The sequence below is a fragment of the Rhincodon typus genome, chromosome 17 (assembly GCF_021869965.1).
Source record: "Rhincodon typus isolate 14 chromosome 17, sRhiTyp1.1, whole genome shotgun sequence".
In the NCBI taxonomy this organism is placed as follows: Eukaryota; Metazoa; Chordata; class Chondrichthyes; order Orectolobiformes; family Rhincodontidae; genus Rhincodon; species Rhincodon typus.
The window spans coordinates 33792371-33810750 of NC_063348.1; the positions used below are offsets into that span (position 1 = coordinate 33792371).

At 41.3% G+C, this 18380-nt stretch overlaps 1 protein-coding gene across 1 annotated transcript in view; it reads left to right on the top strand.

Moving 5' to 3' along the window:
• The first annotated feature begins 5052 nt into the window (after positions 1-5052).
• cdhr5b (cadherin-related family member 5b) overlaps positions 5053-18380 on the top strand; it is a 54111-nt gene continuing 40783 nt past the window's right edge. The window contains exons 1-8 of the mRNA XM_048607339.1: positions 5053-5147; positions 8192-8242; positions 9745-9834; positions 13360-13446; positions 13549-13659; positions 15382-15549; positions 15636-15726; positions 18211-18305. Of these exons, the coding sequence (XP_048463296.1) occupies positions 8198-8242; positions 9745-9834; positions 13360-13446; positions 13549-13659; positions 15382-15549; positions 15636-15726; positions 18211-18305 (687 nt within the window). The 5' untranslated portion in view covers positions 5053-5147; positions 8192-8197. The remainder of the gene's footprint in view (positions 5148-8191; positions 8243-9744; positions 9835-13359; positions 13447-13548; positions 13660-15381; positions 15550-15635; positions 15727-18210; positions 18306-18380) is intronic.

An 18380-nucleotide genomic window follows, 5' to 3' on the forward strand; every position in this document is an offset into this window, starting at 1 on the left:
TGATTCTTGACCTACAGTCTTTGGGAACACTGGATGGGATATTGAATATGATAATGGAATCCTGAGTGGAGGATTTACTCCTTTATTAAGGTATTTGAACACAGAGTATCATGTGGCTTGATGGACAAACTGTTGCCATTTCAAACATCTAGTAATAGGCTGCTTTCAATCGCTAACACCAATACTGTTTTACTTCATACATGAATTTCAGTGTGTTTTTACGGCTTTTTCTTGTCTCCTCCTGGAACGCTGGCCACTTGTCAGTTTAGAAAATACGATCTGGTTGGGAAGAAACTTTTCAACCATCAAGGCATTGTATCCAGTCCATCATTGATGATTTTACCTGGGTTTTGCCTGAATGCTGTTGAGCTGGCTTCAAAAAGGATACGAGTGTTGTTTGACAGTGCTCCTATTGCAGCCACAGAAATCAGTGAAGGCATTGCTGGTGGAATTTCTCTCAGGCTGTTGTGTTACTGATACCCAGTCCAGCACAGGAGTGTAACAATGACAACTGCTCTCTGCATGAGTACTTTTGTTGACTTACTGCCAGACTTACTTTGCTGCCAGAGAATGCTGAGTTGGCTCATCTGATCGAATGTTGGATCTCCTCACCAATAATGGTCTATTGAAAGTGTCACACTTCACTGGGGTAGCATGTTGTAAATCAAGCCCCATTATTCCCAGTATCATAACAAAAGTTAAAGATTTTAAAAAGCTTGCAGAATTCTTCAACTTACGTATCTTTTAGATCGAAGTTGATAAAAAGCAGGGACCAGGTTTCTATATTTAACAAGACTTTAGCTACAGGTAAATTGTATACACACAGACACACACACACACACACACACACTCACAGGAATGAAACATGGGTGTTATGGATGGAAGGAAAGACTGGGAAGACGAAAACACAAATTGCTGTGAAACTCGGCAGGTCTGGCAGCCTCTGTGGGAAGAAAGCAGAGTTAACGTTTCGAGCAAATGCTGTCAGTTCTGATGAAGAGTCACCAGACTCAAACCATTAACTCTGTTTTCTTCCCAAAGATGTTGCCAGGTCTGCTGAGTTTCACCAGAAATTTCTGCTTTTGGTTCAGATCTCCAGCATCCACAGTTCTTTATTTTCTTTTGTTTCATTTAAGACTGGGTAGGCATTTAAATGGTTCATGTTTAAAGGGTTGCTGAGAGGATTCTTACATTTCTTGCGCTGGTCAGAGCACTGCTTCACTGGTTTGCAGGAGGCACAGGTTCACACTTGTATAAAGTTCTCTCGCTTATAAACTAAAAATAACAGCAACTGCTGAAGGAAAGATAAGTTGAGTTTCTTCAGGCTTAAAGTGGGTTTTGCTGCACAGAACAGAGACAGCTTCTGGGCTGGTGATGATCTGATGACTTCTGTGTATCTTGCCCACAAACCAAGCTGTTCAGTGACCTGAGAACCATGTAGTTGTTGGCAAACAGGTGACCTTTGTCACAGATAGCTGAGTCATCAGAATGCAGACCAATCAGCTACTTGTTGCCAGCCAAAGCTTTATTTTTATACAACTCTTCAGCTTCAGCTCATCTGCAATTTCACTTCAACTACTGCTGGAACAAGCAGCCGTGCAAATAATGTTTACAAAGAGTTCCAGGTTACTTGCTGTCAAAACATGCTGCAGTCCTCCAGTAACTCTTGGCTTCAAAATAATTCTTTTCTCATTTCAAGTACACATTGAACAATACAGAAAAATGCAAAGCAATATTCTTTACAGGACAGAGTCTGCAACGACATGGGAAGAATATACAAACATATAAATCAGCCCCTTGAGCTTGCTCCGCTACTTGATGAGATTATGGCTTTTCAGATCATAACTTCAAGTCCACATTTCCATCTATCCCTGATAACCTTTCGCCCCCTTGTTTAACAAGAAACTGTTTACTTCTGCCTTAAAAATATTCAAGGACTTCGTCTCACCACTTTCTCAAGAAGAGAATTTCAAAGAATCACGATCCTCTGGAATTAAGTATTTTGTCTGATGTGTTGTTCTAAATAGGGACCCCTTGACTTTAAGCAAAAGCTCCTCGATCGAGATTCTCTTAAAAGGTACGGCAGGGCAGCTCAACCAAACAGATTGCGGTGTGTGGGGAGTTGTGGACCCATCTCACGACCCAGTTGGGCTGGAAGTGACCATGATGCATAACCTTGAGCTCTGAGCATCAGAGCTGGAGCAACAGCTGGAATCACTGAGGTGCAGCAATTTACATAGTTTGCACACACAGAGATGTCGTCATGCTCCAAATAAGGGATAAGCAGGCAGATAAGGATTGACTGACACCAGCAAACCAAGAGAAACAGGAGGATACTGCAGGAATCCCCAGTGGTCCTGCTGGCTAGCTGTTTCCTTTCTAGATATTGGAGTGTAACAAGAGTCAAGCTAATGGCACCACAGGTAGACCAGCTTTGCACGAGTGGAGGAAGAAGAGTGAAAGGGCAGTACTGAAAGGGAATTCTATGGTGAGGGAAGCAGGCAGGCGTTTTTGCAGCCACTGATGTGATTTCAGGATGGTCTGTTGTGTCCTTGGTGCTATGGTCAGTGATATCACAGACATTCTTCTGGGGGAGGTTGAACAGGCAGTGGTGGTATCCCACACTGATACTAACAACAGAGAGAGAAAGGGGAAAGCAGGCCTGCAATCGTAATTTAAGGAGCCCTGTGAAAACAGTCCTCTAAAGTAGCAATCTTCAGATTAGTCTCAGTCCCACAAGCAAGTACAGAAATATGATGATAAAGCAGGTGAATGCTGGACTTTGAATTCCTGGGACACTGGCACTGGGCCCTGCAAAAGATGGCCTCGATATAAGTTGGACAGCTTGCACCTGAACAGAACTAGGGCTGAGTGCCTTGCCGTATGTTTTGCTAGTGCTGTTGGGGAGATGTTAAAATAACCCAGCAAGGGTGTGGGAGCCAGGACAGAATAATAGAAAGTAATTCAAAGGTGTACAAAATTCTGGGAGAGGCAGATAGCACTAAAATAGAGAATAGTAAATTATAATCAGTGGAGTTGGATTGAGAGAGAAAGTAATGAAGTCTAAAGCACTGCATGTATGTGAATATACAAAGTGCAGTTAATAACATTGGAGAGCTACAAGGTGCAGACTGTCATGTGAAATTATGATGCTGTGTGATAACAGAGACCTGGCTCGAGAAAGGGCAGGTCTGGGTGTTAAATATTCCTGGTTACAAGACAGTCTGAAGATAAAGAAGAGGGGAAAAAACAGAGGAGGGGTTTAAGGGGGTTTTAGGGTAAGGACAGCATTGCAGTTCTGGAGAAAGAGGTTTCAGAGAGGTCAAGGGTGGAATTAATTTGGTTAGAACTAAGGAATATAACTACATTGTTCAATGCAATCTATAGATCACCACCATATGGGAATGGTGTACAGGAACAAATTTACGAAGAAATTCTAGCGAGGGGTCAACATCATAGGGTCATTAATTATCTGGGTATAGACTGGGATAGAAACCGAGTAAGGGGCAGCAAGAGGCAAGTGTTCCTAGATTGTGTTTAGGGGAATTAATGTGAAATCCTTCAATGGCAGAGGGAGACTCATGCCCCTTTGGGATGAAGCTCCCTCTCTGAGAGCTGGTCATAGCTCTCCAGTCTGAGGAGTGCCACTGAGAGTTGTGGACACTGCTGGGATAGCATTCAGTTCCCAATGATGATCACTTCTTGGAACTGGGACCAGGCTGCCGTGCCCTGGATGAGAAATGGTGAAGGCCAGGATCAGGATGTTAAGTGTAGATTAAGCAGAGCCAGATATTACCGTGGTGATGGTGGGGGAAGTCCCAAAGAGGAGGCATGACTCCGACTTGCAACTGGTCTATCTCATTCACAACATCCACCAAAGGACATGAACAACCCTCTACCACCCTCTCCTCTGAGGCTGGTGAACTATTAGAGACAGTTGGGGGAAGTGCTTAAGTGGCAATTAATTGTATGAGTGGTGGTTGGGAAAGCTGGGCTGGGGGTGCTGGTGTCCTCCTTAAAAGTCCCACCCTTGGAAGCAATCTAACAGGCCTTTGGAGAGAGGTTGGAGACTTTGATCAGAAGAATCTATCAGGAAATGTATTTTTCAGATCTGTCAACAGTTTGGAGAGGGTAGCACGGTGGGTCAGTGGTTAGCACTCCTGCCTCACAGCGCCAGGGACCCAGGTTCAACTCCACCCTCGGGTGACTGCCTGCGAGGAGTTTGCACATTCTCCCCATGTCTGTGTGGGTTTCCTTCGGGTGCTCAGGTTTCTTCCCACAGTCCAAAGAAGTGCAGGCTAGGTGGATTGGCCATGCTAAATTGCCTGTAGTGTTCAGGGATGTGTAGATTAGGTGGGTTATAGGGGATGGGTCTGGGTTTGAGGATCAGTGTGGACTTGTTGGGCTGAAGGGCCTGTTTCCACACTGTAAGGATTCTATGAAACATTCACAACCACTTGAAGTGAGACTGTATCTCATTAGCCTTTAACCAGCAGCCAGTGTCGTGTCAAAGCGGAATCAGCTTTTATGACTTTCTATTTTGGGAATTAGATGGTGACTGGGTATCGGAAGAGCAATAAAGTAATAAGGCCATGAAGCAAAGGTTGGAACAACAAGCACCAATACTTCCCTCAGTCTATTTTGATTCGGATTCCTTCCAAGCTGTTAACAGAAAGAAGCAGTTGAGGCTGGGACAGTTTCGGTTCAGTGACTTGGGCCTAATGAGGCTTTATTTATGAGTTTTGGCAAAAATCTTCAGCGTCCATGAGAGAATGGATACAAGCCGCAAGTTTTGTGGCCCTTGCATCTTGCTGTTCATCCTGTTTGCAGTTCTTCAGATAAATGCAACTGCTGCTGCTAATGACCACTGCTCTTTCAACAACGGTAAACTACACCTTTCACATTACGTGTGAACAATTGTTTTGTTTGTCCCTATTTAATTGTAAGTTTAACGTCCTTTCTGTCTTTCTTTAGCTTGTTGTGTTTCAGAAAATCCTATACACGTGGAAGAGAATAACAAAGCAGGACTGGTCATCAGTAATATAACAATAACGGATCCTCCTGTTACAATAGCAGATCCGTCAAAGGCACCTGATGTTGCTGTCAGAGGGAACACACTGGTGCTCACAAAAACGATAGATTATGAGGTAATCTCAATGACCCAGTCACAGGGAAACAGGAGCTTGAGACACACACAGGGAAATGGTTGCTCCAGACGGTCGGAGGGAGGCCGGAGCCCCAGTCACAGGGACACAGGAGATCCTGACAGTCACAGGGGGACAGGAGCTCCAGACAGGCACAGGGAGACAGGAGCTCCAGACAGTCACAGGGGGACAGGAGCTCCAGACAGTCACAGGGGGACAGGAGATCCACACAAACACAGGGAGAGAGAAGATCCAGACAGTCAGAGGGAGACAGGAGCTTCAGACAGTCACAGAGAGACAAGAGATTCACACAGACACAGGGAGACAGGAGATCCACACAGACACAGGAAGATAGTTGCATTGGCCTTGGAAAGGATTTACCTGAAAGACACTCAACTCCCAGAGTTAAATTACAAGGGGCCATTACACAAGTTAGGCCTCAATTCCCTGAAATTTAGAAATTTTAGGGATGATTTAATCTAAATTTTGAAGATATCATAAGAAACAAAGAGGGTAACTAGACACAACAGTATTTGTCGGCCAGGAAGTTCAGAATGCGGTGATACAGTCTAAGTTTTCAGAAGTGAGCTTAAGAAAAACCTTAACACTGCAAGGGTGGTAGAAGTTTGGAACTCTCTCCTGTAAGAAGCATTTGATGCTGGATCAACTATTAATTTTACATTTGAAATTGAACGCTTTTTTGTCAGCTAATGGTATTAAGTGATATGTAGGCATGGAAATGGAGTTATATCATAAATCAACCATTGAATGGTAGAACAGATTTGATGGACTAAATTGTCCGCTCTTATACCCATATTTCAGACCTGTTATTGTGAGACTATGATCCCCGGTTCTACACTTGCCAGCTCAGCTGGACAGCCTCTCTATGTTCCAACTTCACAGACTTTCACGTATTTCGATAAGAACACTATTCATTCTTCGAACTGGCATAGAATATAGGCCCCTTCTATTCTCCTTATATGACAGCCCTCTCATCCCAGGATCAATCTCATAAAATTTTGTTGCACTCCCTTTTGGGCAAGTTTATCCTTCCTTAGGTAAGGGGAACCAAAACTGTACTCAGTACTCCAGGCTGAGTGTTACCAAGGCTCTGTGTAATATGTTGCATGAGCAATGATCTCTGTTGCGTGAGACTGTTTGCACCATTGCTCATCATGCAGTAGACCTTCAGCCACCATCCTCTTTTAAGGTGGGGTTTTACAGGGCCTGCTGATCTCATGCACTAGAGGAAAACCACTGGCTGGTCTAACAAGAAGAGGCTTTTGTTTCTAACAAGATGCCGTTTATATACATTTAAGCAACTGTGTACAAATTACATTGATTACTGAGACTAGGAGCAGCCGTTTGCTGTTATACCTCAGAGATCCTAAGCTGTACTCCCATCAGGTCCACATGACATGATCACAGTGTGGAGTCCTTAAGGCACTTCTCAACATTAACCCTTTCAGATCCATATACAACATAATAGCAGCAAGATTTTCTTACACCTTTACAGTAACCTCTTGTGATAAAGGCTAAAATACTCTTTATTTCCCTAACAGTTTTTGTTTTAAATTAGAGCATGGTAAATTCTCAACCAATGGCAATTGCTCACAGCACCATAGGGACAGGCTGTATAACTGTAACGTGTGAAAGAGTACCTCAAACCATTCCTTCCCAGTCAGCAATATCTCCTGTTGCCTTCCTGTCCTCCCACTTCATGCCCCACGTAAGGCATTGAATGAGTGACATGGGACTTGTGATTCAACTCACAAGTGGCAAAAGAAGCATTCATAAGGATTTACACAAAAGCAGTGAGCTCATCTGAAAGTTCTGGGACAGGGTACTGGGGTTTATGTTTATTGGCGAGGTGCAGGAAGCAGAATGACAAATAGCTGGTCTGCTTGCTCCTCGCTCACTCATCTCGGTGAGCCAAGTCAATGAGTGGCCGATCCAGTGGGAAGGTGGCCAATTGGAAGTGTAAATGGTGACTCTGTGGCCAGCTAGAAGTCTCGGCTGGAACATTTTTTTATCTTTATTCATTCATGGGATGAGGGCATCACTGGCCAGGCAGCATTTATTGCCCAGAGGACAGTTGAGAGTCAACTACATTGTTGTGGGTCTGGAGTCACATGTAGGCCAGACCAGGAAAGGATGGCAGCTTCCTTCCCTAAAGGACATTAGTGAACCAGATGGGTTTTTCCTTGACAATTGACACTGGATTCATGGTCATCGTTAGACTCTTAATTCCAGATATTTATTGAATTCAAATTCCACCATCTGCTGTGGCAGGATTCGAACCCGGAACCCCAGAACATTATCTGGGTCTCTGGATTAACTCTGCAGTGACAATACCACTAGACCATTGCCTCCCCTGGTATCATGTGTCAGACAGATTATACAGGACATCGGTCACGGCTACAAATTTGAAGGCTTCCACTTTCTGAATCTGTCTTTATTTATTATGGGAGGCTGAAAAGAAACAATGTGAATTCAAGAATAGCCAAAAAGATGCTGCTTTCAGAACCTGCAGTCATTGTCCTGGTGACAAGCCTTTTCTGTCATCTTTGTGCTGTCTTGTTATACCCACCGTAAAAAAATACGCACAAACTTTGTCCCATCCAACATTCTGAAAAATGCAGTAGACGATGAAAAAATTGCAGGCAAGTGATTTCTTTTAAAAGAAGCTCAATAGTTTTTGTTTATTTCAAAACGTTGGATAATCTTCTGATTTCCTTGTCTATCTGCTTTCTGTATTCTCTGAGACTGGCACCTGGTGCCAGTATTGTCAATCTGATGTCACTGTGCCATATTTTATATTTGTGGTGAGGGTAGGGTTGGGGGGGGCGACACATACAAATTGTGGGTGTAAAACTCAGGCCTATATTTGTCATCATGTTGTGTATGTCTACTGTGTAAAACCATTGACCTCAATGGTCATCCTGTGTGTTATGATTATATTGTTTTTTGGAATGATATATAAAGTTAAGAACGATGAAAGGCACTGTTTATAGTCTGACATTGTTGTGTACTTTGTTGTCTGACAGAATCTGATGACACCTGTAATATTATTCACATTGAACTGTGGAAAGCTGCAGGTAAGTAAAACAGTTACATTACTTATTGAAAATCTGGGTGAATTTTGTGAAAAATGAAATATAATGAATCACACCAACATGACAGCTTGCAAAATAATCATAGAATGATAGACCATCAAGAGACGTCAATCAGCACATCTCTACCAGTGCTTTGATAGAGCTGCTCAGTTACACAATGGTACCATTACTCCTGCTCTTTTCCTATGGTAAATATTTTTGACAAGTCATTCATCAATTGCCTTTTGAAAGCTACTATTGAATCTGCTTCCACCACCCTTTCTTGCAAGCTGTTCTGGTAACAACCACATTGCAAATAAAATGTGTCCTCATCTCCCCTCTGGTTGTTTTGTGAATAACCAAATCTGTCTTACCTGGTTACCCTCCATAGGAAGCAAAATTGATGGATAATCCTGAATTTGTGAGGAATTATGCTAACAACCAATTAGGATTGACACTGTGTGGGTGCACTCATGTGTACCAGAAGCAACACATAATAGTGGGTAGCTCAGTGAATAGCATTGCTGTCTCCTCGCGACCGGGATCCAGGTGTGATCTCAACCTTGGCCAACTTCTGTATGGAGTTTGCCTGTTCTCTCTGTGCCTGTGTGGGTTTCCTCCCACAGTCCAAAGATGTGCAGATTAGTTGGATTGGCACAGGGGCATGCACTGTACCTATTTGAACTCAACAAAATAACAGCTGTTCATTGGCTTATTTCTTGGGGGCAGTGGTTTGACCAATTCAAAGTCAACCTGCCTGGTTTAAAATTTATCAAAGCCTGGCTGTAACTGTCAATCAGCATTAATGGGTACAATTCTCCATTTCTACTAATCAGATTCTAGTTGCCAACCATACAGCAGTCTCCTTTCATGTCGTGTAAATATTGGTTTTATCCTTGAAGTAATATTCTTGCAAAATGCCCTGATGGGTGCAAGATGAAAAGCGTCAAGTAAACATATCTATTTTCAGCAATACTCATGTCCTGTACTGTGAAATGACTATCTGTATATCTTCCAAAACAGTTTAAAATTTGGAATATTTCCATCAAAGTTCCTCTTAATCAGCTCGACTCTGAGCAAAAACATCCCTGCTGCTCCATATCTTCATATAACTATTGTCCCTGATCTCCCTAGAAAACCACTTGTGCAGCTTCTCCAAAGCCTTGACTTTCCCAGGCCAATTCTAAAGCATCATGCCCAGAACTGAGCTAAACACTCAATTATAAAATTTAACTTTTTTTTCTTGTTTTTGTACTCTATGCATTTTTTAAACAATCTTTCCTACCGCACCAACTGATTTGTATAGCTACTCCTTCCAGCCTCTCAGTTACTGCACACTCTTTAAAATCACAGCATAATGATGTACATTGCACATTGACATCTATGTAACAAGCTTTAATTATCCAGTTAATGTCAAGCATTTCAAAGATTATTGGCAAACAACAGATTTAAAACTGAAGCCTTCGTTTGTTTGATGGGATTTTATTACTAATTCTCATTAAAAGGAACAACTGCCATTAATTATTGAGATCCTCAATGTGAATGACAATACTCCCAAGTTCCCCCAAAAGGTATTGAATTACAACATTAATGAGGTAAGGTAACAATTTCATTTCTTTTTCCATTCACTGTAGTGAAGTATTTGCGTACAATCGTTTTAATATATAGTATGGTGGGCAGCGTTGCACTCATTCTATACTGAAAATGTGCCACCACTCTATAGAATCATAGAATAGCAGGTTACATAAGAAGGTCAATCAGCCGATTCTATTCATGCTGGCTGTCTGTAAGAGCAATACAGACAGACCTACATCCTACTTTTATCTGTCACCCTTTTGAAAGCTATAATTGAATCTGCGTCCACTGTTCTCCAAAGCAGTGCATTGCAGGTTTGATTATTCACTGCGTAACAAAGAATTTCCTACATCACCACTGCTTCATTTTGTCAATTACATTAAATTGTCGACCCCGGTTCAAAATCCCTCCACCAGTTGGATGAGTTTCTATCTACTGTAACCCTTATGATTGTGAACAACTCTATCGAATTTCTTTCCAACCTTTTTTGCCTTGTGAACAGCCCCACTGCCTGTACTCAAGTTACATAACCAAAATTCCTCTTCTCTGGACGCATTCTTGCAAATCATCTTTCTAGATATGCCTTCATATTCATCCTAATGTATGATGTCCAGAATTGGAAATAATATTACAGTTGATGCTGAACCAGTAATTTATAAAAGTTCACTGTAATTTCCTTGCTTTTGTACTCTACCCCTCAATTTATAAAGCCCACAATCCAGTATATTTTTACCACTTTCTTTATTTTGCTCTATCACCTTCAATGACTTATGCACATGTGCCCCAGGTCTCTCTGATCCTGCATGCCAATTTGAATTGTACCTCCTTTATTGTGTGGTTTTATGTCATGTAGTGGAGATTGGCTTCAAGATAGGCTGATAAAGGAGAAGGGAAGGTCAAGAACTGTCCTCAAGTTAGGCTTCTTCAGGAGACTTTATTGCATATCATAGTATGTCGCATGAACACTACTTTTTCATCAAGTGTGCAATATTAGCAATTTTCATTCCTCTGACAGTATCCTGAGATCCAAGAAGGATTGGAAAATTATGGGCAATATAATGTTGATAAAAGTATTTATGGCCCAAGCCTCACTCAAATGTGAGACATTTGCAGTTGCTGATTGTAACTTTGAACAGAGTGATGGCAGCTGGGTGAGTAAAAGGAATTGTAATATATGTATCTCTCCCAAAAATCTAATTTAGTTTGTATTTCACATTTACCATCTAACTGAACTTCAATGTTTAAATTCTAAATTCCAACCATAATTAAGCAGGAAGATATGAGCTCTCTACTGGAGAGCAGCTGCATTAGTTCATTAAGGAAACTAGGTTAAACTGTTTTTTCTATACCTGAGGCTGAGCTAACTCAGAACATTTAAATATAGGCACATCAGTGCGTTTTAGCACTAATCACAACTCTGAACAAAGTGCAGGGAGTTTGGTGAGTAAAGGAATTGGATGAAGGGAAAAAGGAAGGTTACCTGAGCAAAATGAAAATTACCTAAGTATTTTGAACCAGGAGGCACTCTCTCCTTGGGATAGAGTCTTCTGAGACTGGGGAATGTGGCTGTAACTGAAGCAGTTCATGGGACACCCAGAGCAGGCTTGCAAAAACATCAGCTTTTGTCGTTGTCCAATTTGAAGTATTTTCAGTTTGTTTGAATGAAAATGAAGGCTGCAGGGTAGATCAGCTAACTGACCATAGTACAGTAATCTATTCAATCAGAGAAAGCAAAATGAATGTAGTGGTACTGGGAAAAGTAGAATGAGGGGAGGGGATTGACACTGCTCTGTGCAGCCAGAATTGAGAGCCAGCCAGTGCCAGGTTAAGGGACATCTGCTTAGAGCTAGTGAAGAATTTGCAGCGGGACAGGGAGGGTGCAGTTGTCATAGTCCAAGCAAATACCAATGACATAGGAAGGAAAAGGAAGGAGGCTATGCATAGTCAGTATGAGGAGCTAGACATCAAATTAAGAAGTGAAACCTCAAAGGTAGCAATCTCTGGATTATTACCTGAGCCATATGAAAATTAGCGTAGGGCAAGTAAGGTTAGAGAAAGTAACGTGTGGCTCAGTGACTGGTACAATATAAGTAAGTTCAGGTTTGAGAGTGTGGCACCGCTCCTGTTTAAAGTGGGGTCTGTATTGTTAGGTTGGTCTGTGCTTGTACAGTGTTGGTATTAGTGTTCCAGGAATAACGAGGAAAACAAAAGGCTCTGTATCTGAATGCACAAAAAAAAGATTGATAACATAAATAGAAATAAATAAGTACAATCTGATAGCCATTATAAAGAAATGCCTGCAGGATGAAGTAGATTTGCACCTGAATATTGCAGGGTACATGACATTGAGGAAGCTAGACAAAGGTAGAATATGATTCTGTTCATTCCTAATAGTATAAGCACAATAGGAAAGGGTGACCTAAGTTTACGAAACCTAGTGTAGAAGTAGTTTGAGTGGAGTTGAGAAATGATAAAGACAAGAAGTCATTTATTGTACTGGTGTACAGGTCTCCTAACTGTAACCACATGGTAGGGCAGAGTATAAAGGAACAAATAATGGGAGCTTATCAGAATGGTATGATGAATAATCAAGGGTGATTTTAATCTTCATGTAGATTGGATAAAAATCAGATGATCAAAATTAGCCTCGATAAGAAGTTTATAGAATATTTTTGGGAAAATTTCTCAGGACAGCATTTTTTTCGAGGACAGAGTAGGCTATACTAGGCCTGGAATTGTGCAGCAAAGGGAATTGATCATTAAAGGTACTCCTCAGCAAAAATGATCATTATATAATTGAACTTTACATTCAGTTTGAGAGATAGAGAAGAGTGTGTCCAAAAGTAGTACTTTAAACTTAAATAAGAGCAATTATGAAGGCGTGAAGCAGAGCTAGATAAAAATGAACAGGCAAATTAGGTGAAATGTCAAGTCAATAGAGATATAGTGGCAGACTTTTGATGGGATGTTTCAGAATACACAGAAAATGTATATTTCAATGAGTAATAAAAATTCAAAGGAAGAGCCTGCCTTCCATGTTAATTAAAATAAATGTTAAGGATGGAATTAAACTTAAAGAAAAAGCATATGATTAAAAGCTGAGTGGCAGGCCAGAAGCTTATACAGAATATTTTTAAAGAAGCAAAGAATGACTAAAAGATTAATAATGAGAGAAACATTACAGTACGAGTGAAAACTACTTTGAAATGTAAAAATAGATTGTAATAGTTTCTATAAATATTGTTCCCAAAAGAAGAAAAATTATTAACAAAGTGAGTGTTACCCTATAGAATGTGAATTTGGAGAATTAATGATGGAAACTAGATGACTTGAATTAAACAGGTATTTTGCATAGGGTTCACTACTGAGGATACAAGTAAGATCCCAGAAGTTGCTAAAAATCAAAAAATGGGAGGGAAGGAGGAACTCAAGAAATTTAGAACTTAGGATGAACTTCAGATGTCAAATTAGTTTGCTCTTAATTTAAAGACTAGTTTCTTGCTATTTGTGCACAAATTTACTACATCTTATTCACTCTCCTTAAGTTATTCCCTGTTAATAAAACCTGGAAAACAGTGACAGCAAATGATCCTGATAATGACCAAATTTACTACCGTTTGGATCCAAACACAGTAAGTATCAGTTCCCAGCTCGTAGATCACTTCCATTAGATTATATAAAGCAATGTCACATCACTGAACTCAATTAATCCATATGTATTGTGCCTTCCGTAGGATGGAGCAAAATACTTCAAGTTGAAGACCCAAAATACACCCGAGCTTATTCTCAAAAAGCCAATAGATTATGAGAAGACCAAGAGCTTACAACTGATTTTATTTGCAATGGTGAGATTTCAATGTATATTTCACAATTATACTTTGGAGGCATTGTGAGATTCTAAGGAGTCCATATGATTGGAATTTAATTATTATGCAGTGTCAGCTTTGGCTCAGTCACACTCACCTCTGAGTCAGTAATTTGCAGGTTCACGTTCCACCTCAGTGACTTGATCACATGATATGAAATGATATTTTCTGTGCAGTACAGAAGATAATGCAACAATTTCAGAGGGTCAGTATGGAAATGGTGCTATATTGTCAAAGGATCACCAGTGAGGGAGCACTGTACTTCTGAAGTGCAGTACCGAGGGAGTGCTACCTATTCAGAGGATCAGTACTGAGGGAGTACTCCTCTTTCATGAGTCCATAATCGGAGAGCTGCACTATCAGAGGGTCAGTACTGCAGGAATGACACATTTAGAGACTCAGTACTCAGGCAACACTGCACTATCAGAGGAGCAATGCTGCGGAAGCACTGCTCTGTTTGAAAGGGAGTAACGAGGGAGTGTTACTCTTTTGGAGAGTCAGTACTCAGACAGTGCTGCACTGTCAGAGGATCAGTGCTGAGGGAGTGCTGCACCTACTGGAGTGGCAATACCGTGGGAACACTGATCTTTTTAAGGGTCAGTGCTGAAGGAGTGCCACACTGTAAGAAGGGAGTACTGAGCCAGCGCTGCATTGTCAGAGTCAGTCATGAGGGAACAGTGCATGGTGGAAAGACAGTGCTGAGCCAATATGCCATGTCAGTGGGTCAGTACCAACATACTGCTGAACCCTCAGAGAGGCACTATTGCGCCAACTGAGGAGCTGTACTGAGGGAACATTCGGAGAATCAATAATGAGAAAGTGTTGATGCTGATGGCATTACAACTGATTATCCAACAACCAGGGGGAGCAGACATACCCTTTAGTTAAATTTTGAGAAGCCTGAAGGTATTGTGCCCGAACCAACTCAAAATTACTGACTCCATCCTTCTCTTTGGAAACATTCTGATATTAAACCAATTTGTCACAACCTTGCTGTTGTACTTGCCAAGATAAAGTTTCAACTTCATATTCACAAAGACTGTACCTTTTGAGCTTCATAACACTGCTCAACCTCACCCTAAGTTAGCCCAACTGTTTTTAAAATCCTCATTCCTTTCATTATTACCTCTAGGTCAACTCTTCCTATGTACTGCTGGCTGGTTTCCAAATTCTACCTGTGTAAACATGAAGAAATTTAAAACTCTGCTGTCTGTATCATATTAAGTCCTGCTATTATTTTACCCTGGTGCTTGTTGACTTCCAAAAATTCTGATTTTAAAATTCTTACCCTTGTTTTCAAATATCTCTATTGCCTGTTTCCTCCATATCTCTATAATCCTCTCCAAAACCCTAATGCTCCACAATATCTGCACTCATTGAATTCTGACCTTTGAGCATCCTGGGTTGGAAACACTAGACCACTGGTTACCATGCTTTCATCTACCTGGGTCCCAAACTCTGGAATACCCTGCATAAACCATTTTGCCTCTCTACCTCTCCTGTTGCATTTAAAACAGGCATTAAAACCTATGTGACACCAAGTTATATTTTTATTTAAATACTGCTCTTGTGAAAAGCCACAGGATGTCTCATTACATTAAAAACACTATATCAATTTCAGCTGTTGTTATTTTTGTAAACTGTTTTGTGCTATGAAAGCTGTTCTTAAATGTAGGTCTTTTTATCTTCTCGCTGTTACAGGGAAGTCCAAATGATCCTCCGGCTGATACAGTGACCATTAATATTATTGTTTTGGATCAAGATAACAAGCCACCAGTGTTTGAACCCTGTTCTGAAATTCTCGGTTCCACTGCCAGCATCTGCCTTAATGCAGTGTACACGGGAAATATCACGCAAGGCAAGAATGAGGTAGCAGTAAATCAGGACTTCCTAAATGTCATTTTCTAGCTCACATTTCTCTCATCACTTGAAGCTCTTTCTCTTGTTTATTGCAGACTGGTCCACTGCAGCTAAACCCTCAGCAGATTCAAGCTGTTGATGGTGATAAAGGAATCAATACCTTGATTCAATACAGAATGGTGGATGGTGAGTTAGCATGAAAAGGTCCATAGTCTATTGATTTATAGGTTTAATTTATTATCTGCAATAATTGGCTTAATTGTAAAGGGAGAGCAGAATCACAGAGCTTTGAGAGTGTATGTGCGCACATTTCTGAAGTTAAGAAGTCTGTTTAAAAAGCATATGGAATCCTTGGCCTTATTAGTATAAAAACAATGTACAAAAGCATGGAAGTTATGGTAAATCTTTACAAACAATGGTGAGGCAGCAGCTTGAATGTTCTGTAGAATTTTATAGCATCCATTTATAAGCATTTATTTCAAGAGAGCCAGAATACAAGAGTAGAGATCTTCTGCATAAAACTTTGGTCAGACCACATTTGAAATATTGTGAGTAGTTTTGGGCCCATATTGAAGGAAGAATGTGCTGACTTTGGAGGGGGTCCAGAGGAGGTTTGCAAGAATGATTCCAGGGATGAAGGGCTTGTCATATGTGGAGTGGTTGAGGACTCTGTGTCTATACTCGATGAAGTTTAGGAGGATGAGGGGGGCTCTGATTGAAACTTACAGAATATTGAGATGCTTGGATAGAGAAGATTTGGAGAGGATGTTTCCACTGATAGGAGAGATTAGGACCCAAGGACACAGCTTCAGAGTGAAGGGATGACCCTTTAGGACTGAGACGAGGAGCAATTTCTTCAGCCAGAGGGTGGTTAATCTGTGGAAGTCATTGCCACAGGGGGCTGTGGAGACCAAGTCATTGAGTGTATTTCAGACAAAGATAGGTAGTTCACGATTAGTAAGGAGATCAAGTGTTACGGGGAGAAGGCAGGAGAATGGGGTTGAGAAACATATCAGCCATGGCCGAACGGTAAGCAGACTCGATGGACCGAATAGCCTAATTCTGCTCCTATACCTTATGGTCTTATTTTCCAATCAGGCAGGCTTGAAGACAAGGTGGACATTGAATCAGGGAGAAGGGTGGTGAGTGTTGACCCTGTGACCTTGCCACCTCCACCCTGATTATAATGTGGGAGGGATGGTCTTCCTGCCCCTATGCTAATTGAGAGTCTTAAGTGGGCTCCATAAGGACCTCATGCCATCATTGCTGGTATTAAATTGGCGGCAGCAGGGAATTTCCCAAGCAGGGAAGGCAAAAAAGCAAACTCTGCCAGGTTTTGAACTTCAATATTGGTCATTGGTTTCTTATGTTCTACACTCTCTAAACTTGAGTCTGTCCAAAACTTTGCTGCATATTTACCAACACACCCACTGTTGTATGCGAGTCTGAAAGGGTTACTATTGAACTCTGGGTAGAATGATTTAAGATCTCAAAGAAGTCAGACCCTAAAACTTGATCCTTCTCAAAGTCTCTGTAACACTGCATAGCATATCAATGTAATGTCTAACTGTTGCATGCAGGAAATAAAACATATCTTGTTAATAACGAGATACTCTTCTAGTTAGACCTGGAAATGGTTTTCCTCTATCACACCAGACCACGCTCCCTACACTTGAAGAGGATGGTGGCAGTAACCTTCATCATAAGCAGCAGCTCATACAGAAGGGTGTCCCAAACTGTGGGTTGTGACTCCCAATAGGGTTGCAATTTGAAACTTTGGTGTCCTGGATTCCATGGCAGCAATAGCTACACTTGGGCTATAAGCTGCTTGAAGCTGCATGGCTCCTTTAACTTGCTGGATCTTATTTTAAAGTGGGCACGTCCTGACCAGCTGAAGCTTGTGGTCTAATTGTTTTGTTGAAAACCCCTGTGAAGAAGTCGGTGTTCCTTTAACTTCAAACCTTTTGCGTTTGAAACAACAATCTGCATTCCCCAATTATCCCACCTGCAGTCCTGCATTTACAGGTTACAGGTTCCTCCTCCATCCTCTCCAACACTGCACCCACCAACCCCCCACAACACATGGACATGGGCTGCATGTGGCATGTTGTTGGAGCCCACAGACAGTGCTCTGAGACTCTGGAAGTCCTTCAGAACAAATAGTATGCTGAAGTTGTCAGGTCCCTGCTTTGGTTTCCATGTCGATATTTCTCATTATCTAGTTGAATTGGCACACTTGGTAAGACAGGAAGCTAAATGTTAATGAGGTGAGCTGTGCCTTAAGAAGGCAGCTCAGAGACCTGCTTTGTGACTCGACAAGAAGCAATGGAGTGTGATAATCTCGATGTTGAGATCAAACTTGTTTGACTTCTCATCCAATTCTACCACAAGTCCCACCATGCCCCGCATCACTCAGACCCCCATAATATTCTAAATGGGCCCTAGCCAGCAATTTGTACAGACTTTAGGTTATCTGTCTGCTGTTGTATTCTAGGGGCTTATCAACCCAATTGTGTCCAATGGAGCTGATCTGATTGGTACTCTCCCAGCTTCCTGTACAGTGATTATGGTTGGATAATTTGCATTTAACAATGTCTTATGTTGATGTTGACTTCATAATGAGTAAAATGCCTTGAGTTTTATTTTTATTCACTGATTTTCATTTCATAGATCACGGAAATACTTTTAAAATTAACCAAAACACTGGGGAGATAACCATGAGTAAACCTGTAACCAGCCTAAATCCGGTTGTACTGACAGTCATGGTACGTACACCAGCCCTTACGTCTTCAAGATAAAAGTACATTTTTTTCTGATTACTAGCTCAGCAATAATGTAAT